Below are 27,521 nucleotides of genomic sequence, written 5' to 3'. Positions count from 1 at the left end.
ACAGGCAGTAAAAGAGCATGGGTGTGGCCAGGCAAGGACAATCACTTCATAGGAACACTAATTCATGGGGAAGATGGAGGATGCATTGTATCTGTTTTCATATTCAAAACATCCGTTTATGAAGGAAACCACTTTACTCTACATTTGTTCAATGTATGTTATAACTTACCTGAAAACCATATTACAAATGGTCCTATGAATTCTGCAGGGAGCCCGCAAACTCAGCCACAGAAATGTCAAAACTTGCCCAGGTGGCCAGCCAGTAACATTCCCTTGTCTTGTCCATACACACTAAACTGTCTATACAGCACTTGATACAATGCTTATCCTTAAGGTACTGTACTCCTGTATTATAAAAGACGACGAACTAGCTATATTTGGGAAGGGGGGGGGGACACTTTAGCTGAGCTTCCTTTCTCCTTCCTTCTCTTCTCTGTTCTCTCTCATACCTTCTCTCCATCCCCATATTTCCCACTGTTTCTATCCTATCACTAATGCCTTGTCAACGCTAGAAAAGGCTTGCTGGTATAGCTATATTGGCAAACCCTCCTACTGCAGACACAGCTTATACAAGCAAAGCAATGCTTTTTGCTACTATCCCTTCTTCAAACAAAATAAGCTATACTGACAAAAGTATGTTGGGGTTTTTGGCTGGCATAACTGCATCTATATTAGGGCTTTCACCACTACAGAAATGTTTTTAAAACAATCACATTCCTAACCAATATTGCTATACCAGAAAAGTTTCTAGCACAGAGCTGGCCTAACTCTCTGATGAGGGAAAAAACTGTGACATGAGAAATAACACCTAACTCCTGCTCCTCCTCCTCTTTCTTCCTCCACTCCGCCCTACATACAGTATACTGCTGTGTGTCCGGACGGTGATATCAAAAAACAAGCACAGTAGGTGACACTATTAGACAACCAGGGCTATTATAAATACACACACAGATTATTTGTACTCACCTTTCACCAAAGTGTGTTTGTCAGTGGGAGACGAGCGCGCAAGTACTCGAAGTTTTGGCCAGATCTTGTCAATACGTTCTTGCTCAATCTGAAAATAGTATAATCACCATAATACAATCATCATACAATATTATAATAATACTATCATCAGCCTGTCATAAGCAAAATGTGGATATATTTTTTCCTGCCTATCAAATTTTTCACTTTCACACTCGAAACTGGCATGAGAGGCAAATCAACCCCTATATTGGTAATCAGGAGCCACTTCTCTCCAAAATGACTGGCCAAATGACAGTAACAGCCAGCACTACTAGCAGGAAAGGAGGGTCACAAGGGACACTGAGTTCCCCACAATCTCTTACTGAAGTATCTCGATTGCTGGCTGAAGTTGGTAGGATTCACCATAGTGACAGAAGGGGCCTTTTTATTGCCTTAAAGAATCAGACTATTCTAAAAGTAGCAAGGTGGGTTCTACATCTGAAGTGTCTCAAGGGCACCCTGATCAAATGTGCTCAGTCTTCAAGTTGAAAGATGTTTCTGTTTGCTGAACCTGCAAACGCTGGCTGGGATCTGGAAAAGCTGGGTTCTTCATTTCACACATCACCACCAAGAAAAAGGTTCTGCAGGCCAACTTGTGCCAGAAACAAACCCCATTGTCTGACAGTTCTGCCATCACAATGTCTCCGTAGGCTTGCTTAGATGTAACCACTTACGTAGCCTCAACTGAGAGTGGAGCCACATTTTAAATGAGACTTGATGTGAGAACTCAGAGCTCCAGTTAAGGAGCAACACTTAGAAGCTGACTCTGAATGGCTGCAGGTTGCTATTGAGTTCTTGAGAGCCCGGTTGTTGGGTTTTGGGGGAATTTTTTGGTTCATTTCTTCTTGTTTTAGAACTTTTCTGAATTGGTACTTTTTAAAAGAGTCTAATATCATGGTTCAGAAAAGAGTTGAATTGGGCTCGCACTAACATGACAGTGACACTAGTTAGATAACTCCCATAGAGGTTACATGTAACATGCTGGTTATCAATGCCATTTTAAATAACAGAGGAGCAATGTTGGAAGCAGAACCATCCCTCTGATTAGGTTGCTGGCTGGTCTTTGTCTACTGAAGTGAGGGACATCACAGTATAAGAGAGAAAGTATATTTTATGAAATATGACATCTGAAAAAGTTACTTTATATTCAATTCATGAATTACCTCTCCCTTCTCGTTTCGGATCCTTCTGTTAAACTCCTTTCCCTCGATGCAGAGAAAGTCTTCGCCTGGATGAATAATTCCACACTTTATGGCGATGGCACGAGCTGTATTGATATTGTCCCCAGTGACCATGCGGACTGTAATTCCAGCTCGCTGGCACTTTCTTATGGCTTCTGGGACCTACAAACACAGGGCAATGCACAATAGACATAAGCTGATAATACGTTGTATGGTTTTATTGCCATATTTCAAAGGTGAGCAATTCTTAAAGATAAAAATAGGGTTTATAAAAAACCAACAAAATCACAGATCAGGTGTATCCAAACTGTGCATCCGAAGGCCACACTCAACTTGCTTGAAACCCCAGAAGTTACCCCTAATTTTTATAAAAAGGAGTAGTTTGCAGCTGACTTAAGCCTTAGTATGGAGGTACAGCCTGCTGAGACTGGTTTCAACATGGAACATTCCATTTTTATCCAACAAGAATATCAGTCCTTCCTTTGTTTTCCTTCTGTGTTCCCCTCACAGAGGATGCATTGGTAAACATGCCATTTTTAATAAAAAATTTATTGATATGGATAAACTAAACACATTGAAGTTATTTTTCTAAAATTATTTACAATTAATATATCCATTCTTCAGATGAGCACTAATATTACAACATAAATTTGGCCAGAAAAAAAAAATTTTGCTATATTGAATTACAGTTATGTATCAGTAACCAATATGTATCAGTGATGGCTATATTTTTTCAGAACATTTGAGTTAAAAAAAAGTAGAAAACTAAGAAACTCAGAACTAAGTTTCAAATAAAGCCGAATCCTCCTGTTTAAATCCTGCCAATAGAGGTGCCTGCCTTCTATCTTTCCTTCTTTGGACATGAAGTATCCAAAACAAAAAGAGAAGAACCACCATGCACCACTGAAGATGAGTCTTATAATTTGTTTCAAACAGACATCTTTGAGTCTGTCACCACACTAACTTTTTCTCTCTTCATGCAAATGCTCTAATTTCAAAGACATATAAGGCTGGCGTATGGAAACGTGCTGCTTCTGAATCTAATGAAACTTGGAAACAGACTGCCACATGCAGTCATAGGATTTACTGACCTTGATCTGCTGTCCACAAAGTTCCCCACCCACCCTTTATTTTGTGCAGGTGAATCTTGATGCTACAAACTTCCTAAGGTCTGCAAAACGGGGAGCCTCACGTCTGAACATCTGCGTACACTTGGGATCCAAGCTCTGCTCCTGCATAGACTAAGTGATGCATAGCAGGTTCTCTTTGTGTTCAAGCTTTCTCCAGTCAAACCTTTCTGCCTTGCAAAGTGCAAAAATAAGTTTGCACTAAATATCTGCGTATATATTTTTCTTCAGTGTTGAGGGCCCATTGTGTACACAGAATGAACACAGGGGTGTGCACATTCTGCACAGAAGCCCCCTCAACCACATATCCTCTATGTATTATGTCAAAATAGCTGGAATTTTATGCAAGAATTTTAAAAGTGGTACATCTAATGTATTTTTGGAAAAATGGTGTCTGTGATAATGAAACGGCATACTGCTAAATGCTGGCTAGGATATGCAGGAGCAGAGCAGCTGATTTACCCATTACTTCTGCCTATGACGACTCTGCACAAGCCTGATGGATCCTGAGGATAGTCATGCTATTTCAGAAGCAAGCATATGGGGGAAGGCACCACAGGGACAAGTGGAACTCGTGAGAGTCTAGAATGGGCCCCTGCTTTCCTTCCCCCAGATTAGATTTTTGATTCAACATCTTCCTTCTGACAATTCTGTTGTGATATTTTCTGCCAGTACTATTGCTCCATGTGGACTTTGAATTCCCATTCAGCTGCTTTCAGTCAGCTGAAGAGGCCAACCCTTCCTGCATGCATTTAGAAGGGCCTGGGCAGGTGTACGGCACCCCCATCATCCTAAAATCTGGACTGCACCCCCCTGAGGCAGGGACAGGGATTAGTGGCTCTCCCAGAATGGAAGAGATACATATACTGCTCCTTATGCCAGTTAACACAGCATTACATTTCTCCACAGCCAGGGGAGCTCAGGACCATGATTTGGCCCATAAAGGCAGCTAAAACAAATTACATTGAGATAAAACACAATTCCCTGGAAACTAAATTAAAACTGACTTTTTTCACTGTACATTTCTTCATTGTAGCAGCTATTTGTATTTATAAAGAGATGCAACCAACAGCTGTGATGGACGTTGGAAAAGAAGCAAGAGACTTTCAGTCTTTAATATACCAACTTTTTAATTAGGTAACTATGCTTTTTCAGATATTAAACAGCATAAATGTTCTGTTGCTTTTGATCAGTCTCTTGCTGCAAGTGGAAAATAAAGAAAGACAGGGCTTCTGGAATACTGAAGAAAAGCAATGAGAAACAGCCTAAATATTAATACATTTGTTATAAATACCCAATTGTGTTGCTCTACTACCAAAATGACATTTAGAATAAAAAAAACCATGCAGAAATGCAACTTCATTATTTCAACTCTACACAATATGTTTCCACATATTATTTATTATTCAACTTATTAATTAAAACTAAGGGAATTTCTACAAGAATGTATAGGTACCAAATACATCCAAACTTTCCTGGCAATGCATTACAGTAATGTCAATTTCTAGCAAAATACTCATTTCCTTGCAAATAAATTATCGTTCTTTGATTGAAATCTGAAAAGTCATTTAAAAAAGTTCACTAATAGGCAACTACATGAAGATAAAAATGTTGTAGAAAGAGAAAAAAGAAAAATATGCAACAGGGATTTAGTTGGGTTTTTTTTTGAATTATTTAAAATAATGACTCAGTAAGTCAAGTTAGCACCCTTCTATAGCTAGAGAGAATGTAGGTAAAAAAGTTAGAGGTATTCATTTTAAAACACCAACCCCTAGTTTTCATCCAGAGTCTACCATGTACTGTACTCTCTTTGCAGAACCATTAAGTATGACCTTTAAAGATAAGACAGTTTGGATAGTGGTATCTTTAAAAAAACACACTGTTTGGTGTAGACTATTGAAAATAATGCATGTTCCAACAAAGTTTGCATTGTCTGATGTAATGGGTAGTGGATATAGGTTAGTCTGAATAAGTTTTATTTCTACAAGGATTATAATTATTCATTAAGTTATAACACTGGAGTTGAAGCTGTAAAAAACAGAATAAAATACAGTCCATGCCTAAGGAGCTTACACTCAAAGCAAGCATATTGTTCTTGAAGTTCACCACAGAGCATCTCATCTGCTCCATTAATGTAGATGCAAGCCAGTGAAACTCAAAACAAACACACTTCAGAATGATCTGAGTAAGCACATCCAGCTGTTTTTGCTTCAAAACTCCTAAATGCAGAGGCCATGATGAAACTTTGCGATACTTTTCCTTCAAAGTTATTAGAAAATTAATAGATCTTTCTACCACAAAATAGCCTTTGAGTTGGTCAAGAGATAGAGAGTTGTCTTTTTCAGAAAATCCTGATTAGTTTGTCACAGTGCATTTGGAGTTTATTAAGGCAGGGACAGGTTTTCTTCTCTGTGCACACACCACCTCTATATCACTCAGTAAATAATAAAAAATAGCATGCACTAGTGTAGTTCCTTTTCCCGCCAGAGGATCCCAAGGTCCTTTACAAATAAGTCCCAGAACCTTATGCGGAGTAAGTGAATAAGATAGTATCACTGGAAAATTCATTTCAAGTTAATTTCCATGAAAAACCTTCTTTGTTTTAATTGTCTCTGCTAAGCAAGATGGTTAGAAAATGCCCAGTGAGCATTCCCCTCATGAATTCAAAGCACTAGCCAAGTCATTTAGGACAGTAGAGTGGTGAAGCCTATGAGCTAGTGGATGTACACCAAATGAATATAGCTGATGATCGCACAATCAAGAACCATCAGATGCTTCCCGGTCCTAGAGTGAAGTATTATAAAAAAATGTATCGATCTAGAAAGGAAATGAGTGAGCCTTTGAGAAAAAGTGTATTAGGAGCCAAATCCAGAGAGAGGTGCTGAGCACCTTCTACTCTAGTGAACATCAAACACAGTGGAGGGCACTCAGCACTTTACAGATGGTGATCAGTCAGCACCTCACAGGATTGCCCCCAAGTGGCCCCCTCAGAGAATTTGCATTCCGACACAGTCTAAGCTTAAAGCCCCTAAATTCTATAAAGGTGCTATAAAGATCAATAAAGCCATGGACTGTTTTTGAGTCCAAAGATAGTATTCAAATCTGCTGGGAAAGCTACTTTTATATAATCAAGGACATGGGCCATTGAGAAGAATTTTACTAAATGTAATTTATTGTAATAAGCATTCAAATGGTAGGGATTTTTCGGCTAATGTGGGGAACAGAGGTTGGTTGTTAATATTAGTAAGTGAGAAGCACCTCATTCTTTATGAAGGGAATAGATTTTTTCTGTGTTTTTTCTGTGTCCGTGTTTAAACTCCGTTGGTCAGCCCAAATTAAATGAACTTTTAGTAATCCAGAAATAAAAGTGGAAATATAATTATTAAATTTTATTGGACATATCTTCAGAAATTGTTTTAAAAACAATTTCCTGAATATTCAACACTAAGAATTTGTAACATGGACAGAAGATTGTTACACAGTTTTTCAAATCAATGAACAAACTGCATCATAAACAATGATGTTTCAAAATATAGAATTTTTGTAACTTTCAAAGTCATGGTGAAACTATTTTAGATGGTAGAAACTTTAAATCCAAGAACATCTGTAAGAATATGTAAAAGTATGAAAAATCTAAATGTTATCTCTTTCTCCTTCACAACAATTAACCTCCTCTTTGAGAAGGTAATCAAAGAGAAAATTAAGAAGTGACATGATCATAGTCTATACCAGTGGTTCTGAACCTATTTACCATTGTGGAGCACATCCAGCACTTCCTGTATGGGCCTGAGGATGTCATATGGGCTGCAGCAGTATGTTGATTGGGCTGCAGGTTGAGAACCAGTGGTCTATATATACCAAAGAGCATAACAAGATCTAATGGTTAGAAGTTGAAGTTAGAAATATTCAAACTGGAAATAAGGGGTGTAAATGTTAACAGCAAGGGTCTCTTTCACTGATCATTGGACTAGCTCACCCAAGGATGTGGCAGACTGCAGATTTAAATGAAGATTGGATGTCTTTCTAAAAAAGATGTTCTTGTTCAACAACACATGACTGGGCTTGAAGCAGGAACTACTGGGCTAAATTTGATGGCCTGTGATTTGTAGGTAGTCGCAAAAGGGGGTGATCAGAATTGTTTCTTCTAGCCCAAACATCTATGGATTTATAGCTATTCAAAGTTATTTCTGAAGGAAAAGTGTTTTAAACAGTATATTAGGACCCCCAACTATTCAAGCAGGAAATATACATGTGACATTTGGAAGTCTAGTGATCTTATTGAGTAGAATTGACTCTGCAACCACAAATCTGCCCAAATACTAATTTTAAATGCATTTTTTTTTAAATATATGCTTCAAGGTTTTTCTTCCATTGTTATAATAATGCAGATGCATTTTATAGCACTGGTATGTCATTCCAAGACACACAGGCTTATCTCATAATCAAATCTCTCAAGTGGCCAACAGAACTTTTTATTTAGCTTCCTGTTTCAAGACACAGTCCAAATGCCCAACTTCTGGACAACAATGCACACCCCATTATGCCTTGCTATGATAAAATGTGAAAAGATGCAGCATAAGCTGTTCCTGCACACAAGTATTATGTTCCTTCTGATCTGAACGTTCATCTCAACGAGATGCTCTAAAGAGTCATCAAGAGTCATTTGTAACTCAAACAGGCACAGGCATCCGCTTAGATAATATTGCTGATGTAGGAAGAAAAGCTTATCTACATCACCTTATAGGCTTTCAGGATATTATAATTTAACAGATATGCTATTTCATAGCATACTAATAATTAAGGTATATGCAAATAGATGAAAAAAGTTCCTGACTAATGTTATTGATTAGCTCACCATGGTTGGTTTCTCTATTATTAAAAGCACTCTGCATAATTATCATTATTTATTAATTGTATTACCATATTGCTTACAAAACTTAATCATGAACCAGGACCCTATTGTGCTAGGTGCTGTATACAAACAGAACAAGAAGGTCCCTGTGCTAGACATTTCACATAAATTCTCCACAGCTCAAAAGTTAGAAGATGAGGGGGAATGCATTTTGGCTATACTGTGTTTGATATCATATTGTTTTCTCCTGCAATATAGTATGTGTGTCACTAAGGCTATGTACACACAGATAGCAGCAAATTCGCCACCGTCAGCTCAATCTTTCTGGATCGACTGAGTGGTCAGTGGAAATCCGCTCAATCGATCCGGAGGTCGATGAATTAAAACCACCCCCTCAAGTGGTGTAGTGCTCGTTGATGGGAATGCATTCCCCATCGGCGCAGTGCAATGAAGACGCCGCGCACAACGGAAGTTAATAAGTTGATGAGAGTTACTCAAGCTACTCTGTGTAACTCCTGTCGACTGCTGCCGAATTTTCAGGTAAGTGTAGACCTGGCCTAAGAAGCTATTCAAAGTACAATATGGCCCATGAGACTAACAGAGACTAACAGACAGTATTTGTTGAGCTGAGCAGCAGAAAAAAAAGTGTTTTATAATGTTTCTTCTATGTCCTGCGTTCTATAGTCATCAAGTAGAACTTATTGAAGGATGTGAAGATTTTCTCCAGAGTAAAAGTTTGAGAAATGAATTCATAACATTTAAAAGCAACTTCTGCTGATACCTAAAGAATATATGCTGTGACCATCACAAAAGGCAGTGCCTTCAACAGAGCTTTTCCTCCCTTCTTAGTCCCTATGGTTCCTTTAATTTCCCTGAAGCCAGAGAAGGGAAAGGAGGACTGTGGAATCCACAACACAGCAATTGGCAACTGAACTCCTCAACCCCACAAGTAGATACATCAGCCCGATACAAAATAGATGAAGAGGTATCTTGTGTTAAGAGGGGTTCATCTTTGAGAGAGGAAGACAGGCTTGGTAGTTGCAGAGGGAAATCCCAAAAGATGAGCACAACTTTGATATGTCTTTGAATTTTTGGGCGCTGATCAAAAGTGCACCTACAAACATGCTGGAAGTCACCCAGTTGCCTAAAACAACTAAGAATGGTCTGGACTTCCTGATTGTTTCCTACTGTCAGACACTTCATCCATGTTCTCTAATTTACCCAATCCATGTGTCCTAATATACAAACTATATTAGAATAAATCATCATAAACATCGATGTCTGCTTATTTGTAAACAACTTTCACGCCACCAGCTGAGCTGCTGCTGCTGACATTCTGTTGCAAATAAAATTATCTGGTTTAATGAGCAATATTGACAAGCTTCTGCATATAATCCCACTGGTTTTATAGTGAAAGAAATACAACAGAAAATGATAGGTCAAAGATTGTGAGTACAAAAAGATTTCAGTTTGCATTTAAAGCATTTACTGTGTTATCAGCACAGATCACTTTATATAAGAGAAGTGCATTAACTACAGGATATCAGAAAATGGATATCTACTGATTAATAGACAGGGCATTCATTTTCTAGTTGCATTACTATTTGCCATTGAAAATCCAGTGCTATTGCTATGCTCTAACTTTATTGTAGAAATAAGAAAGTCCTAGAAGTCAATGTAAACTAAGAGAATGATCCAATGTCATGCTTCAGGACATAACAAAAGGGGCTGGAAAGGACTTTTCCCATTGCGTTCAAAGTTGCAGAATTGGTTATGTGTCTAGCAAAGGGGTTCTCCTTCCTATGTAGCGGCAAGTATGGGACACTTGCATCATTACCAAGATATTTTTCCTCCCAAAACAGTAACAACATTCTGTAACATGATAGAATTAGAAATGAGCTTAATGCTTCAAAAGGAATTCAGACAGATGCTTACCTTGAGTATGTGACACTCATATGTTCATTTGTACTGTTCTTCTCTCCTCCATTAACCTGATAAACCAGAGGCAGTAGCTAGATGAGCCAAAATGCAGATCACTAAAATAAAAGCTGGGCTATAAGAGCAATGGACTGGAGTTTTTCATGGGCCCTAAGTAAACCACTCCACCTTCAGAATATATCAATACCACCTGCTGTTCACAGAATGGCTCTCAGTCAGTACAAATAATGTAATAGCATTAACAGGCAAGACAAAAAGAATAAATAATGGACAGAACTTTATCTGTCTGCCCTACTGGTATATATGAGCTACAGGTGGTGTCCCATCTCCTCGTGAGGCTGGTCTGGAAACCATTTTGGCCAACCTGAAGATGCAGTAGCATTGTAAAATAGCACTAACTAAGCCCCCAAACAATCTTCAACTTGTACAGGGGGCTCTCAAGTGATTGACCGAGTTGCCAGGTTTTATTATTTTGGATATGTCCTGCTTGTAAATTTAAAATGACCTTAGCAGCAGTTTTGAATAACGTGACTCTCTCACATACTGTATGTGCGAGATTGAGATGACAGTTTGAAAGCCAGAGTAGAATATGGGGCACAAAGAAGAAAAACGATAGTCCCAGTGTGAAGAAGAGAAAATGAAGACTTCTATTTGAAATGCAAATTCTATTTAACAAGGTCACAGAGGTGGAACCAAGTTTTATAGGCACATCAAAATAATATCTAACAAAAGAAATAATGCTATTTTCTCTCGTCTTATTTTTGGACAGCTGGTGGGCGGTATCTGGTTTAACTCTATGTACAGTAACTGTACTTAAAATATTTCTCGTATTTTCTTTTTTTATCGATGTAGGTAAAAGACTGCAATGGCAGACTGAGTGGGCAGTAGAAACACACACATCTCCAACCAGTTTCTGCAGAATCTAAGCTTACATTCACAAAGAATCAAGCTTCTAGCATCTATGAATACACAGAAAACCTTCTGAATGTGAGCATGAAGTAGCCTGATGCAGCAATCTCTATCTGAATCTATTGACAATGGAACAAATTGGGATGTGATATAAAAGATAGTGGGTGCAAATTGGTGTTAGCCATGGTGGGTCAGTGGTTCATGAATCAGATTCATTAACCCCGGTTCAAGGAGGTTGTCTCAAAATTCAGAGACAGATCTCTACGGGTGCAGAATACTCTTTTAGTTACTTGCCTTCTTGAATATTTCTAAATGTAACATCAAGTAAAAAAAGCTAACCCAAGAACAAATAAAAGATGTATAGTGCAGCTTGAGGTGAATATATAGGAGTGGGTGTGTGAATTAACCAATATGGGTAAATAAGAGAATTTGTGAATGGGCAAACCTACATATAGGAGAATACATCATTGAGAACAAGAGTCATAGAAGGCCCTTGACTACTACCTTTCAGGCAAGAGAGGGAAGACAAAGCTGATCAATAGCTGGATTTTACTGCTGCTGAATTCATCCAAACAATTTCTATTTATTATTGAGGGTAATGCAACCACAAGCAGGCTTTTTACATTAACTGTGTTTTTTAACATAAATCTGAGAGAGATCAACATATTCATAACAGGCACAGCTCTCTAACCCTCCAAGAAAGGTGCCAGTGTCACACCTTTGAAGTGCCACTATCGCATATGAAAAAACTGTATCAACACATGAGGTTAAGTTTGTGGAAGAAGCAGAGGCTATATTTTCACATGTGCTAACTCCCAGGAACTTCTTAGGAAAAGAGGAAATGAGGCTTTCCCTCTAAAATGTTATATAATTTACCTGAATAAGTTGTCAGAGTTACGACTTCTCATTGTTTTTATCACAGCTCCATGACCTGCCATTTCTTGCAGGATAAATCATGATTTGCACCAATATTAAGTTAATTAAAAAAAAGACACAATTATAGTAACATTCTTCGCTTTTCTGTCTTTTCCTCCCACAACAAGGTCTTCTAAAATGCTTTAAGGTGCTGTTACAAGATGGGTGAGGTGACATCTTTTATTAGACCAACTTCTGTTCGTGAGACAGACAAGCTTTCAAGCTTACACAGAGCTCTTCTTCAGGTGCAGTGACATTTCTAAGTGATAATGTCAGGTTTGTTCTGCTAAATTAATAGAGTCCCTGCTAAAAACAGCAAACACAGCAATTTGGGGCTGTAATGGTAAGTTCTGTTACCTATCCTTTAACTAAAAAGTCAGCCATTTCCTTCGTAAGGAGCTACCCCAAAATAACAAGTTTTTTGCAGTTTTGTTTTCCTAAAATATTATCTGTCCCAAGACATTTAGGCAACTTGTGTTTTACAATGAGTTGTGGACATTTGCGAGTTTTTAGTAATTTGAATACAAATTTTAAATGACGGATTAATTCATTGTTTTGCTACCATATTAAAACAGAAAAATGGGTCAGGAAAAAATGAGAGCCTAGACTCATCTGAAGTTTTTTTGGCAAATGTTTGGTGAAATTTTGAAAGGACGTACATTTTACTGAATGCTTTGAAATGAGCATTGGGAGACTCTTATGGCACATTTCAACATTTAATTGTGAGGAATTCAGTAAGTTATTTAAATAATTATTTGGAAATAAAATGTTTTTCTGCCTTCATTTTCTTTGATCTGTTAAATAGACGTCAGAGTTGACCTTCTTATTGTTAACATCACTATTCGTTTTTTATTTCAGGCTCATAAGAAATAATTTCACATGAGAAAAGAGAGCAGAAACAGTCTTCTCACAAAAACACACTACTGACAGTCACATAGAATGAGAGTTTGCAGATAATTTAAAAAATAACTATCAAATCACGTGGCAACCCATTCCTTGGGTCCATCACACAACAACAGAATCTTTAAAATGGTTAAAGTAAGTTAAAAATCTATTTTCTTAACAATGTGTTATTAAGACATGTAAATCCACATGTACATACATTATTATTGTATTTATAATTCACTATAATTAAACTACATAATAAAATATATTATGATAGATGTGCAGAGGGTAAATGATCTGCTACTTTGTTAATCAACAGAGTTTTGCTCAACTCTACTCTGCAATATTTTATAGAAAACGAGGGACTCATCTAATAAATTTGGTTGGATTTTATAGCATTTTATAGTGTAGTAACGCCAGAGCTTGTCACAACGACTGTGTTGTTTTATTGGATTTATAGAAATGGGTCAAAACCAAACCTTTAAATCCAAAATCCTGTGAAATTTTGGGGGCCAGTGCAGAATTTGAGTCCACAGAGCTCAATAAATTCTTTGGAAAACAAAATACTTTTGGTCAAGACAAATGGCCAAAAACTACCTATCAGCTGAATAGGCTATTTTATTAATGTTCAAGAAAATATTTTTAGCCACTGGATTCAGAAGATCAAACAGTACATAGACTTGACTTTACATTATTTTTATCCCTATCTTTCAATTGCATAAAGGGAATTAACCTCTGCCCCCAATTAAATAAAAAATGGTCATAGTAATTTTCTGGAGTAGGACAGAAAGATTTTCAACAGCCACCATCCAGGGGAGCTTAATTCTCTTAATAGAATGGTGTAAAGGAGATATTTTAGAAAAATGTAAATAATTTTTTTAATTGGTGAAATGAACTCTGCACTACAGTGCCAACTAAATACACCATTAAAATTATGAAATTATGGTTTCCCAAGTCAATAGTAATAAGGATAATGAGCAATATATATTTAAAAAAAAAAGTTTTGCTTGTTATATATGCTTAGCCAAAGTAATTAAAATCAGAAACTCAACTCCAATCCATTATATAATGAATAAGCAACTTGGTGACTGACACTATATGTCTAATGCTGAGTGCACTGCATTTCATCTAAAGCTACCAAAACTATAATGGAATGGAAAAAATATGTAATATATCCCTTTGATAATTACCTACTGTTTCTTTATAGGCTATTTTCAGTAATGAGATCCTGCATCATCATCATAACAAGCGTACCCATTCGTATCTTATAATAAACAAGCATCCCAAGGGAACATCAATAAACAATGCATCAAAGCCAGAGCTGTTCGACACTATTTCAATGCTTGCAGAAATACTAAAAAAAGCAACACAAACATCGAATTCACATTTAGTCCACACTGCAGCACATGGAATTGCCTTTGCTTTTGTCCAACTCTGAGGAAGAAAGATAAGCTAAGAAAATATTAGCAAGGCATAGGTAAACTACAGTCTCTTTACAACATCCAAATCCCCTAACATGAGAAGGCATAGAAAACAATGGACAGAAATGAGTTCCAGGTTGGTTACAAAGTATTAAGAGAAAGCAATTTTATCATCTTTGGCCATAAAGGTGTCTGATGGGAATTACCATGAAGACAGCATGCTTATAAAAGGGGGATAAATGACTCCTTGAGAAAATATTTAAATAAAATGGAGAATATTTAAGCTATGTGCGAGAAGGGATGGGTCAAATGAATTTGAGGGATGGCAAAGTTCCCTCTTAATTTACATCAGAGATCTTTCAGTGTGTCATTAGAAAATAGCACCAGATGGTTAGCAGGTGTAAACTGGCATAGCTCCATTGACTTCAATAGAATTATTCCAATTCACATCAGTTGAGGATCTAGCCTATCTATTTTGATTTAAAAAAATGATAAGTATTAGAAGTAACAACTATGGGATCGTGTCTGACATAGATTTTATGGTTATTAATTGCAGGGGAGGAGACTTGTTTTACCAAAGTTATTTTTAGAAGAAAAAGGAACAAAGTTTTCACTCAAGATATTTAGTCATTTTGGATTCTGTTTTGTCAGGTCTAGTAGAGAAATAAGAACTACACATTCACAGACAGAGATACTGCCAGAATCTTTTTGGGGTGCTGTAATGGAATTTACAAACCCCAGACTGGACATAGGCATAAGGGAGAGGAAAATCTTCTCTGCTTGCAAGCAATAAGGCTGATCACACTCCTGAGTAGCTGCCAGGACTGCCAATCATGGAGCCATGTGCTCCCAGCTGTGATGAATAAAGAAAACAAGCCCAGCAATAAAGGAGGGAGGAAAGAGGAGGCAGAAAGGAGGGACAACTGAAGGACAACAGCCTCATAGCAAGCCGCCTCTGAAAAACAAGGCGATGAAAGGAGACTGTAAGCCTGGTACCGTACTGGTGGGCTGGTATCAAGGGCTGATGGATTGCTGCAAGGGCTGGTAGACTCAATTTAAATTAAGAGTTTATGGACTGGTCTATTTTCAGACAAATTGAAGTTGACCAGTTAGGAGAAAGCTGGGACGCCTAAAGAGACTGCACGAAAAGCAGTTGACAGCTGGTCACACAAATGCAATATAAAGTGTACCTATGACCATCACATTAGAAACACGAAAAGGCAATGAAGTCTGCAATAACTTCAGACAACGAGAGAAGTCCCTCATCTTCTTCTGTCGGCACACTTGAAATCAGGAAGACAGAACCTCCCAAATCTTGCCCCCATTCCCAAACATGAAACAGAAGCCATACTGGTTCTTCTGCCAACAGACCCCACAAACACACAGAGATTTGCTCTGTGTACACATTTGTTCTGAAATCTTTTCAGGGTCTTGTCATCTGAATTAGTACAATTTTAAAAATGATAGAATTGTAACTAAGGAAGTGAAATCATGCATATTCTTCATGGAAATAAACCTGTGTTCAAAGCCATGAAAAAATGTGTATAATTTTAAACCAAACTTTTCAGTTGAATTGAAGCAGTGATGATAATGCATATTCAAAAAGCATGGTGAATCCATGCACCTACATATGCAAGTTCTAATTCCAATGTGGCCAACTATATCAGGATTTAACATTTCAGTTAAGCAGAAGCTCATCTTCCAGAACACACAGTCTCATTATCAGAAGCAGGACATATGAATAATTTTCATTATTTGCACCCCATAAGTAAGTTTGGTTTTTTTTGTAAACCACTACATTCTTTTCTCAGGGATTCATAAACTTTTAAAGTGATTAGAACTCAAGATTATAAACATAATGCATGTTAGTGGCTGTGGTATAAAGGTTTTAAATGTATGACTTTGGGATTCCTGCATTAACCATAAGTGAGTCATGCAGGTCATCCCAAACAAATCCAAATAAAACCATTAAACTGTCATAAATGCGATTTTGACTCCTTGCTTTTACCTGATCCACATTTTATGACAACAGGAAGATTTTGTTTTGTTTTCTAAATCAAAACTGTTTTAAGGCTTTGGAATCTCGAAAGTGGTTTGGGGACAGATGGATTTGTGGTCAAAGTGCAGGTGATGATGGATAAAATAAATGCTCTTTATCACGAGTGAGTGGTTTATCACATGGTTGCAGAAATAGGGAATTTATCACATACATGTTTTTGTACAGCATTACTGCTGTCAGAAATATTAAATACTGGCTTCATACAGCATTCAGGAAAACATAAGACTCTTATGTAGTCCTTCAAAGCAGTCTAAAGTGTATGTTTGATGTTTTAGTAAAAAGATACAGTATTTCCTACAGTCATTGATGTGCCAAAGTATTGACATGCCAAAGAGCTATTAAGTATTGTTACTGAGCACAGAATTTCCTCCAGAGTGGATTTATGCTGAGTAAATAAATTAATTAATAAATACATGTATTTATTTATGCTGAAAGCAAAATAAATGATTTGCACATATTTTCCTCAGAGGGAATCCATCTCTGTTCCTCATACAACTTCAATACTGGACGTCCACACGTTACCTATTGCAAAGTTTCTCCCTTATTTTCTAGATGACAGTTCACAAGGGGAGCTTTTCTGATCCAACTTCTTCTAAAGTACTCACGAAGACAAAATGAAAATCTCACACCTTTTACTTGCAATAATACTCATAAACCTATAATTAAATAATGCCAATTGAACAATTCTAATTTGCTATAATTGAATAATACCAACTGAACAATCAAGGTCTTTTCTCAGCTATAAGGTCTGCACCTAAGTTTTTGTGTCATCCAGTTTGACAGTGCTAATTATAAAATTAAACAAAAATAAACAACTGCAGGAAGTACAGTTCTTTTAATTCACACTTAAATATCATCTAGTAAGCACTATAACTTGTGAGTCTGACATACCTCTGCCCTTACTGGATCTTCAATACCAACTACACAAATGCAGGTCAGGTCGGTTAAAATGTCATTTTCACTGTCCCAATCTGGTTCCGGATTACTGCTGAAGTCCCGGTATGCAACACAGATAGTTCTCAGTCCATCACAGGCCATGGGTTCAATCACTTTCTTCACCATCTCATCCCGGTCACGGGGTCTGAAGACACGAGCATCACCTGCTGCATTAAGGATTCTAGAACACCTGTAAAAAAAGGACGGATTGCATTTTGTTTGGTTACTGGTTTCCATTATGCCCACTCATTATATCCAACAACACACTTTTTTTTTTTTTTTTTAAGTTTTAAACACATTTAATTTTTGGTGCATTCCATAAATAAAATCAACAGATTCATTATTCTAATATTGTGTAAGAGAATGAACCTATGATTTCAACAATTGTTGGGCAGATAAGAAGATGCTTTTATCTGACATTTCAATTAGACTCTCTGTAATTTCAGTTAGGCCCATAATTTGAATAGAAGTACAAACAAAAATTCTTGCAAATCCAAATGTGTGGTATGTTCATGTCAACTAATGAGGTCATTTGGATTTATATCCCTATGTGATAAAAGCACATCTCAAAAACGAACCTGTTTACAATCTAATGGGGAGGGGTGGGAGATGAAAGAGCACAGAAATGTCAGCCGCAGTATCCATTGCTGGCTAATAGAAGGAAGGAAAGATGATCATCGACATTATCCATCCAGACAATTGTGCAAGACTGATTACATTAAGAGAGGAGAAAATGTTAATCACATTAAAATGTATGTCATATTCCTGCAATATAGTTAGTGCCTACCATTGGGAACTATTATTCAGTTTTCAGCTTAAAACCAAGATAGTAAGGACTTGATCCTTTTCTCATTGAAGTCAATGTCAAAATCCCCATATATTTTAGTGGTGTGGGTTCACTCCAAGTCACAATAAATAACACAAAGAGACATAGTACACTTACTTCTTCAGAACAATTTCAGAAGCCCCTTTACTGTACATTCGGAAACTGCCATCTGGCATTTTAACGACAGTGCTCATTGACTTTCTCACGGAGTTAAATGTGTATACTTTGTAGAGTTTCTCCTCAGGGATTAGATTTCGAACAGGCTGATAATCCTGCTTCAGGTCCAGGACAAACCCCAACAGGCCACATTCAGTCTTGTTGCCAACCTGGCGAGGCAGGCCACCTTCCTTTTCCGGTGGCTGAAGGGAAGAAGACATCAGATTTCAGCCCCTTTCTCTCTCATGTTTGGCAGTATACTGTGCTTTTCAAGCACAATAAATAATGAGGTCCCAGGCAATTAGTTACGATCTAAAACCTTTACTGAAAAGTCATATCTCATCCAATTTTAAAGAGCCAATGGAAGTTTTATAAAATTGCAATAGACTGAAAACAATTGATTTGATAACAGAGCACCTTTTTCTTTTTAAATAGCCAGAGTAATTCTCTTTCACCTTTTTTACCCTCTAGCCAGTCAAGATTTTATGATGGTTATGGTATGTGTCATTAATGCTCTGGATCATGTTGCTTTGCTGTTTTTCATGGTGTGGCGGAAGTTTTAAAGTAACATTTATCCATTTATAATTTTGAACCTTATTGTTTTTAAAAATAAATCTCAGAAGAATAAATAACCAATGGTAGTTCCAGTGATCCACGAACATAACATCTGCATCAATAATTAAGTACCTCCAAATATCTCTGAGTTATTACAGTATTTCAGACTGCTACCTCAGACTGTAAATACTTTATATGGAAAAAGGGGGTTAAGTTATGACAATTACACTAACTCAGCAGCTCTAGCCATTCTTTATGCTACTGTCCTTAGAAGAAAATGTTTTATTAGAAAATATTGACCCCTCCCTTGCTAGTGTAAAAAAAGTACAAAAGAAAAGAAAACGTTAGAGACTGTATGGAGCATCAGCTATAATAAAACTAAAAAGCAATCATTTTATTATTAGAATGCTCCAAAAGACACAGTGAACAATGAAATTAAATCTCAGTCCAACCCCCCCCCCCCCAATTTAGATATGAAATCCCGTATCCAGTACTGACACAAATGAAGCCACCTGGAGTAACCATGGTATTTTTTTTAATATAATGATCCCAGAGAATCACCTAGAACCATACAGTAATGGTTGATTAACAAAAGAAGGACAAGTAGATAAAGTTACACTAGACTAGGACTAAAGCAGACTAAATAGACAACTTTTCTGTGAAGGTCATCTATCTATCTTCAAGAGTATTTCTTTATATGCATGTTTTCCCTTTTGGAAGAAATGCATCTAAGGTCATGTAAAAAGCATTAGGGCTAAAACCTTCAGCAACAAAAAGATATATTTTTTCAGAAATAAACAAAACTTCTAACTTCTAACCAAAACAGATTTCCTTCAGTTGACTGCAAGTCTCAGAACTCACTTCATCTTACTGTTCCATTTACCTTATTCAGCATCAATGCAAAACACTAACACGTTATCAAGTGCAATGGCAGAGCCCCACCATTTGTCCTACTGTAACATTATAATATTGTTGAAGATTCCCTCTGGATTCTAATAATGACTTTTTAAAATCTGCTAGTAAGAAAATCCAATAGTTAATGTTTATGCATTATCCTGCAAATATTTTTGCTCATATGATGCAAATAGACAGCTCTAGGACTGCAAGTTAATCAACAACATACCCTCAGTTGTGCGGACAGTATCAGTAATGCAAATAATATGAACCAGAGTTAGTAGGGCAGGTGGGAAAAAAGGAATACATTAACTGGAAAACACCACAACTGGTCAAAGAAGAAATATTATTTCTGAGCATCCAAGAAGATTTTACAACAGAGAGGAAAAAAAGCGTAAAGAGCAAACAAAATCACTTCATTCTTTAAAATACAGAGTTTTATAAATAAAAGTTGGTAGATTTCACATCCGTGGCGCACAGTTCTTGGAACAAGATAGAGACTATTGGTTTCTCAAGCCAGCATGGTAATCAGCTTTGTTCCCTATTGAGAGATGTCAAGGCAGACTGATTCTTACATGCATGTGGAGCCAACTTCTCTCAGTTGCCACTGGCAGTCCTCATTTGTGGCTTGAAGCCAGTGGGAGTCTCAAGACTGACGTCAATGTGAGCTGCATAGGGCCCTTGGTGACCAAACATTAGATACCAGTTATTACATTCACAGTGGTTGCTTTTCCACCAAGTGCTTGGTTTTTTTTTTGTTGCCATGACCAGCTAGCAAATGGATACTGAGAAACAAACATCTATCTGCATTTTACAATACTTATAAACAAATATAGAGTCTACATTACATTTTTCTGCTCTCCTCACCCCCTAGTTCTCACTCCCCTTTAAAGTGCACTTCTTAGCTGGGATCTGAAATCAGATTTGATTTTAGTTAACCGCTTGTTTTGAATGTAAATATGTAAACAAAAATATTACTGGTGGCATGAAAATGATGGCATCACACCTTAAGTGAAGGGGCCGTTGTCTGGCTTTCTGGGAGAAGGAACATACCTCTTTAAGGAAAGAGAGGCATGAATGTTGCTGCAGACACAAAGCTGGTCAGTGTGGGGACACAGACTCATCCTCCAGGAGATATATAGGTGCAAGCCAGGCAGGAGAAGCTCTCTTTGACCTGGACCAAGTCGATCAGTGCCCACCCTTGAAAGTTGCAAAATACCAGGTTTGGGCAGGATCTGCTGTGGGAACTGTGCTAGCCACTCCTTTCTCGGAAGGCTGGGAAGGAATTTTCCCCTCACTGCCAGATTGGCCAAAGCACGGGGGGGGGGGGGGGGCCGGAGGGGGTTCACTTCCCCCACAGCAGATTTGGGGGGGCGGGGAGCTTAGTTGGGGTGAGCATGGAAGGGGAGTTAGGCTATGATGTCACAACACGTTATGTAAGAGTGGGGTGGATGTCCAGTGCAGATACTCTGTAAGGAAGGGATACAGTGATCAGATAAGGTGTTTGTTAAAGAAGCAGAAACAGGGGGGGGGGGTTAGGGCTCCTATGACCAGCATGGCAAGGAGCCAACCACCCCCTCCTTTATAGCGCACCTTAACCCTCATTCGAGGAAGGGGATGGTAAGGTCCCAGCAGGGGGTTGGCTGTGGATCAGGATGGAAAAGGGAGAGGGCTGATGGATGCACCCCGGGGTAGATACTGAAATGATCAAGAATGTATCTCCACTGTACACTTTCATCTGCCAGGTACTCTCAAACAATTAATAATAAAGCTGTGGCCTAACTAAACCATATCCACCGTCTCCTATCCTCCTTCCAGTACAGCCAGACAACAAATTAACTATGCAGAAAGGCTTTAAAATCTGCTCGCAAGTGTCCACTTTCCCCTTTAGCAGCTGCTGTCTCCACACTCTCTGTATACTATATTAAAACCAAGCATATGGTGGTGGGAGTTGGCAGTAGCATTTCCTTTCCTATTCTGTTTCACTACAAAATCTGCATGCCAAACTAGTCTCCTTGCAGATTGCTCTTTACAATCCACAGCAGAAGCTGCTGGATGTTATAACTTCAAACTGTGTCCTCTGTAAGGTTATTTCCTGCTTCAATCTGCAGTTTTTAACACTCAGAGCAAAATTAAAAGGACTGTACAAAGGGACTACCTATGAATAATTAACTGGAAATACTCTGTTGGTTAAAGGGAAGAAAACCCTTTGGCATTGTATGAGAGATAGTGGAAAGTCTTTTAATTATGATTTGTGCATAGAAATCCATTCTTCTGGATGCTCAGCATCTAGAACATATTACAAGCTGCTTTGGCTACTAACAAGAATGGTTGCTTATACATTGCTTGGTAAAATCTTGCGCTGAAATGGAGATGGGCTAGGTGACCTAATATGTCTGTCTTTTCAATGCTTGTAATTTTTATTATTCCATATGTATTATAATGCCTTCAGTTAGTTCATTTAAGCCTTTCTGTAATTTTGTATAATATTAATATACTCCAGTTTTTAATATTCACTTGTAAAATGCTCCAACTTATCAATTAAAAAACATTAGCTTTCACCTTCAACTCAAAAAGCCCCATGTTTCTAGTCAAAGTACAGCTACATAAAAAGGCCTTTTTCTAAAGCGAGCATTGACACAGGGCAGAGGTAGGATGCATGTTGTACCTACCTATTCTGCTAGGAGCTTCATAGAAATGATCTGCTACATATTCCACAGAGCACATCAGCTTTAATCACATCAGAGCACTTCACATTTCATAATTAGTGCTATCAATAGTGCCCTCTCAACCTACAACACAACATTGTTATTTAACAACTTTTATAAAACATTTGTTGGAGGAACAGAGCTATATACCATTACAAAAGACACTACCTCCCATGAGATCATTAACCAGCTTCTGGCACCTGGGAGAATCATATTAAATCTGTTGATGGAAATACAAATCACCATGTGCACTGAATAATGAGAATATCATCGTTGGCAATTTCATATACATATGGAAGTAGGCAGAGACTAAATAACTGATTAGGTAGGTTACAAAGGAAGGGTTGAAGCTAAAAGTGAAACTCTCTAAAGATAACTTAAAAGGTGCTTCCATCTTTTAGCTACACTGGGGTGATATAAAGTCTTTCCAGTTTGAACTTCTATGATTCCTCGCTTATTACAAAGTTTTCAGTTGGATCACCAAATACTTTTATGTACAGTTGATTGAACTAATCAATTAGAATAATACTGGTTAGGTACGTATCCTCTTTTTATTATTGCTTCCAGTAAACTCATTTTGCCAACACATTGTATCTATAACGAATGCTCATTTTAGCTTTACTTGTGATAGAAAAACAGGAAGACAAATAAAAGAGAAATATTAAAGAAAACCTTTCATTTTAAATCACAGAATAATTAAATTCTACATTCTTTGTACTGTACCAAGGAAAAATGGCCAGGATATGCAGGGTTTATTTTTGGTTTTTTATTTAAACCTAAATACACAGAATAAAGATAACAGGAGAAATAAGACTGTTCAGACAATGTGTTATTTTTTTCATCCCCAAAACTGTACAGAAGGAGAGCAATTTCAGACAGTTGAATGAATCTATAGCATTGCCAAAAGTGGAGATGTTCCATCTTGCTGCATAATTTGGTTTAGTGTTTTAAAATTCTTTGCTATGGAAGGCATCTAAAAAAAGATAAAATAGTCACACACTCAATTTAAAATCACGATCAACTTTTCTTAGAGAAATTCTCTGGTGCGCAGGTTTATTTCTCTAAAGTAAAGATGACAAAAGAATTAGCATTTCCTTTCTCAAACCTTATTTACAAGACAATCCAGCCAGGATAGGGGGGAAATAGTCAAATTCTACTCATTCATTACTCTCTAAAGGCCAAAACTTTGTAGCTTAATTTTATCATTAACCTGATAAGAAGCCACAGTTTATAAGATTTGTAATTACATAACGTACCTTTTTCATTTTGTAGAGGTTGCAATAAAGAGAAGGCAAATTCAAATGCTTACATACCCAAAAGACTGGAACTACCCTATTTAAGCAAAATACATATTTTATCAGCATCTTTGAAAAATTTCAGCTCTCTCTTTTTAGATAAAAAACAAAAACATAAACAAAGAAAAACAAGGTGTCATTACAGATAACAAGGGTCAGTTCCATATTGTTAAAGTACCTTTAGGGGGAAAAAAACCCAACAAACTTCTACATGAGGGTGTCACTGATGCATCTCTAGAATAAGGTTGTCCCTGCCCCCGGAGTGACCTCTCATGCACAGTTTCTATGAGGTGACACAGCATGGAAGACATCATTTTGGAAAGCACACCATGTATCCTTTCCTCCCTCCCAGCATGACTTCACATACACCAATAGCATCCTTTATGCAGGATACTGGACAAATCCCTCATCTGTTTTTATCGGTATGAGCCAGGGGACAAACCATACATAAAGAGGACTATCCAGCTTCAAACTGGATGAATAGCCTGCCTATTTTACTGTGGCTTGTTTGAGAAATGAAGATCAGCATCTCTGTTTCTTGGTACAGATTCTGATCTCAGTTACCCTGGGTGTAGATCTAAAGTAACTGCACTGATTTAACTGGTAACTGTACAGTTTAATAATGCATAATAAACTGCCTCTGGGTTGTGTACTCACAGTCAAAATGAAGGTAATACGCTTAATAAAACATTTTATAGCTCAGAATAATAATTTACAATTCTCACAACAAGATTATCGACTAACAATCTGAAGGGAAATAATCTTACCACCATAACATAAAAAGCTTGTTGTGGTAATTCAGTTACATTGAAGTCGTAAAAGTCATCCTGAAACAGGAATATCATAAGGGCTAAAAAAGAGCAGTTATCATCTTCTTTGAGCTGGTTTCATAATCATCTTGCTATCAGAACAAACAGGCTATCTGAATTTTCCTTATATAATATTTGATCTCATTTGTTGGATTGAAACTGAGGCTGCATTTAGAAAAACTGACAATCTTTAAAAGTCTAAAGATTTTTCAGCATTTATGCACAGTGCTGAAGAGGCCCCTTTAAGTGTTACGACTCACTTCTATTATATTCCCTACCCGGGTGATGCACTTTATCGGGCCTCGGGAAGGTTTTACATTTCTGAAACACTAAACTGAGGTAAATCCCTTCTTTTATTTCCCCTCAAACCCTACTCAGTTTTTACAACACATCCCAACTCTTTCCAATAGAGGCATTTCCTTAAAAATGGACAAACTTCAAACCTAAATACTGAAGCTTCCTCAGTTTTCCTGCATAAATCACCACCCTGATTCCTATGACTATGCATTCAATGCCCTAAAATCCCTTTCTTATGTACACAACAGCAATTGGTACCAAGTACTGGTGCTAAAAGTTTTTTGGGAACCCTGCTACAGATAAGAATGAATATCTTCTATAATTTGTAACAAAGAACTAGTCAACAGTTTTCTAAACCACTTTAATATAATTTTCACTAGTCACTTTGCATTGGTGCAAGATGTACACACTCTTTAAAATAAGAAAAGTTTATTTTTATATATTATACCCACCCACACAAACACAAAAGCCTTGGCAGAGAACTCACCTTTTGTACCCAACTTCCCCACAGCTCAATACCTTCCCTGGCTCTAAAATCCCTCCTTTTACTGCTCTAGCTCAAACCATCCTCCTGATTCTCCCTAAGCTCATATCACCAACAGAACCCCCAACATGCAGAAAACCTCTCCTCTCTTTTTCACCCAGCTGCCCAAATCAAAAAATCCCCATATCTGGAGGATAAAGGTTCTGAGCCTGGTAAGGTTCAGGGTGTGGAAGGGGATTTTACAGTTTAGAAGGGAGTTGGGCTGGAAGGAGGGGGGTTGAGGGACACAGTGGCTGGGTGGATTAATAGCTGTGTGACGGTGATCGAGGGTGTCATAGTGGGATTGTGGGGTGAAGCACGGGAAGAAAGGGAGAGGAAGAGACAAGTGGCCATAACCAGGAGACTAAAAGAGGGCACAAAGACCAATACCTAATAACAAAGAAGTTGCTTCAACCCTGCCCTTTATTGAGCTATATCCTGGATTTAAATTCTGAAAGAGCAGTTGGAGAGAGGGAATATTAGGCAATCCCTTTTCTTCTCTCTCCCTCCATCAATCTCCTCCATCCTACGTGAAAACCCTAACAGTCCTCCAGTCTATTTTTCACTTTGAAAAATCTGCAAGGAATGAGGCACCTGTAGGTCCCACCACAGGTTTTGGGTACCAATCACCCTGAACTAACTCAGCACAGAAAACACAGGAACAGGAACTGAACCACACTGATTTGTTCAACACCCTAACTGATAAGCATACAGATTCTTTAACATGTCAGATGTGTTCCTATTTTCTTTGTTCTAACTAGTTCTGACACACTGAATCTGTGTGAACACTTAGAGCAATCAGTGCCAGGTCACTGAAGTGGAACTACAGTGGGCTCGATCTGAATGGAGACCTAAATCAAAAGTTCGTGCATATGTATTTCTAATTAAATCACAGGAAGTCCTTGGAGCAATCATGTTTGTTTACAACTGCCAAATTACTTATGTTAAAAATAAACCTTCCATATATTAAATTTTGCACTGGACAATGCCTATTTAAATGTCAACACTGTTAACTATTTAAGTTTTAAGCAATCTAAAAACAGGCTCACTGATACCATCCTTCTGAAATGTTAATTGTCTTTGATGAGTCTCCTTCCATTGGAGATCTACTGTACAGCTCACTGCCTGGTACATGTTGAACACATACAAGCCATCTGACATTATTTTGCTTGTTAAATTGAAATTGTTGTTTCAAAGTTTAAAGGCCTGTACAACTTTGTCTATGCTGTATTTTATATTTTGCCAACAAAAGTAAATAGCAATCCATGGAATGTAGAGTAGAGATTCTGAATTGTTTCATAACTGTTTAAAAATACCAAATAAGCTCAGATTTATTGTCCAACTGATAACAGCATGCTCTTCTCTAATGTTCACATTACAACACTCAGGAGAATGAAGTAAGACACAATACAATAACAATAGCACAAGCAAATGTAGTTATTTAGGTGGACTTGCAACTGACAATCAATCCCTTCGAAGTCAGGCTTGCTATTTCATATTAGATAATTATTAATAATTCTTTTTATCCTCTGAAAACACTTCTGCAGCTTCTGTAACAGTGTTTCTAAATTTTAATGCAATCTCACTGTGTTCTGTAATTTCACTACCATGTTTAAGATCGATATGGTCAATCCATATATAGTACGTATCAACACTTACACAAGAAAGAAGATGAAATCATGCAAAAGAACAGCCTGAAGAGTAGGTGGAGTTCTACTCCTTGCTTGCTGCACTGTTACATTTTAATATAAACATTTTAATATAAAACACACTGCCTTTAATTTTAACAGCTAATAACTAAATCCTCATTAGTCTGAAAGAGCAGTTTATATGTTATGCCTTTCAGTAACTTGATTATATGGTCAGAAACTCTACAGCAGCACTGAAAGCTGTTTCCCCTATTTTCCTAGTAAGATAATAGACTGATATGTCATTATTTTGATGAGAATTTTCCCAAAGCACAAAAATCACAAGTTAGAAATAAGGTGTGTGATTACAGCAAAACACCACACACCTTGTCCCAATACATTTTCTTATATATGCAAAATGAAGATTTATAAAACTATGTGCAGTGTTTACATAAGCAAGCTTTGTTTTTTACTATATTTATGAATGAAAAGAACAGTTAGCCCAGCAACTAGAGCTATTTCCTATTTCCACCAACTCCACAATTAGGAAGATAATAAATGGAGAAGTTATAGTGGAATCCAGAGTTATGGCAGATTTTTAG

At 37.4% G+C, this 27,521-nt stretch overlaps 1 protein-coding gene across 2 annotated transcripts in view; it reads right to left on the bottom strand.

Moving 5' to 3' along the window:
* LOC137166402 (plasma membrane calcium-transporting ATPase 2-like) overlaps window positions 1-27,521 on the bottom strand; it is a 348,197-nt gene that overhangs the window by 55,702 nt on the left and 264,974 nt on the right. For both annotated transcript variants that reach the window (XM_067568107.1, XM_067568106.1), the window contains 4 exons: window positions 18,172-18,413; window positions 17,184-17,418; window positions 2,169-2,348; window positions 967-1,054 (listed from right to left, as the gene is read on the bottom strand). In XM_067568107.1, the coding sequence (XP_067424208.1) occupies window positions 967-1,054; window positions 2,169-2,348; window positions 17,184-17,418; window positions 18,172-18,413 (745 nt within the window). The remainder of the gene's footprint in view (window positions 1-966; window positions 1,055-2,168; window positions 2,349-17,183; window positions 17,419-18,171; window positions 18,414-27,521) is intronic.

The sequence above is a fragment of the Emydura macquarii genome, unplaced genomic scaffold (genome assembly GCF_026122565.2).
Source record: "Emydura macquarii macquarii isolate MOO-44397 ecotype Brisbane River unplaced genomic scaffold, CSIRO-AGI_Emac_v2 contig_2846, whole genome shotgun sequence".
Classification (NCBI taxonomy): domain Eukaryota; kingdom Metazoa; phylum Chordata; order Testudines; family Chelidae; genus Emydura; species Emydura macquarii.
The sequence above is the reverse complement of the archived record's forward strand: the minus strand, read 5'-3'. Positions and strand labels throughout refer to the sequence as shown.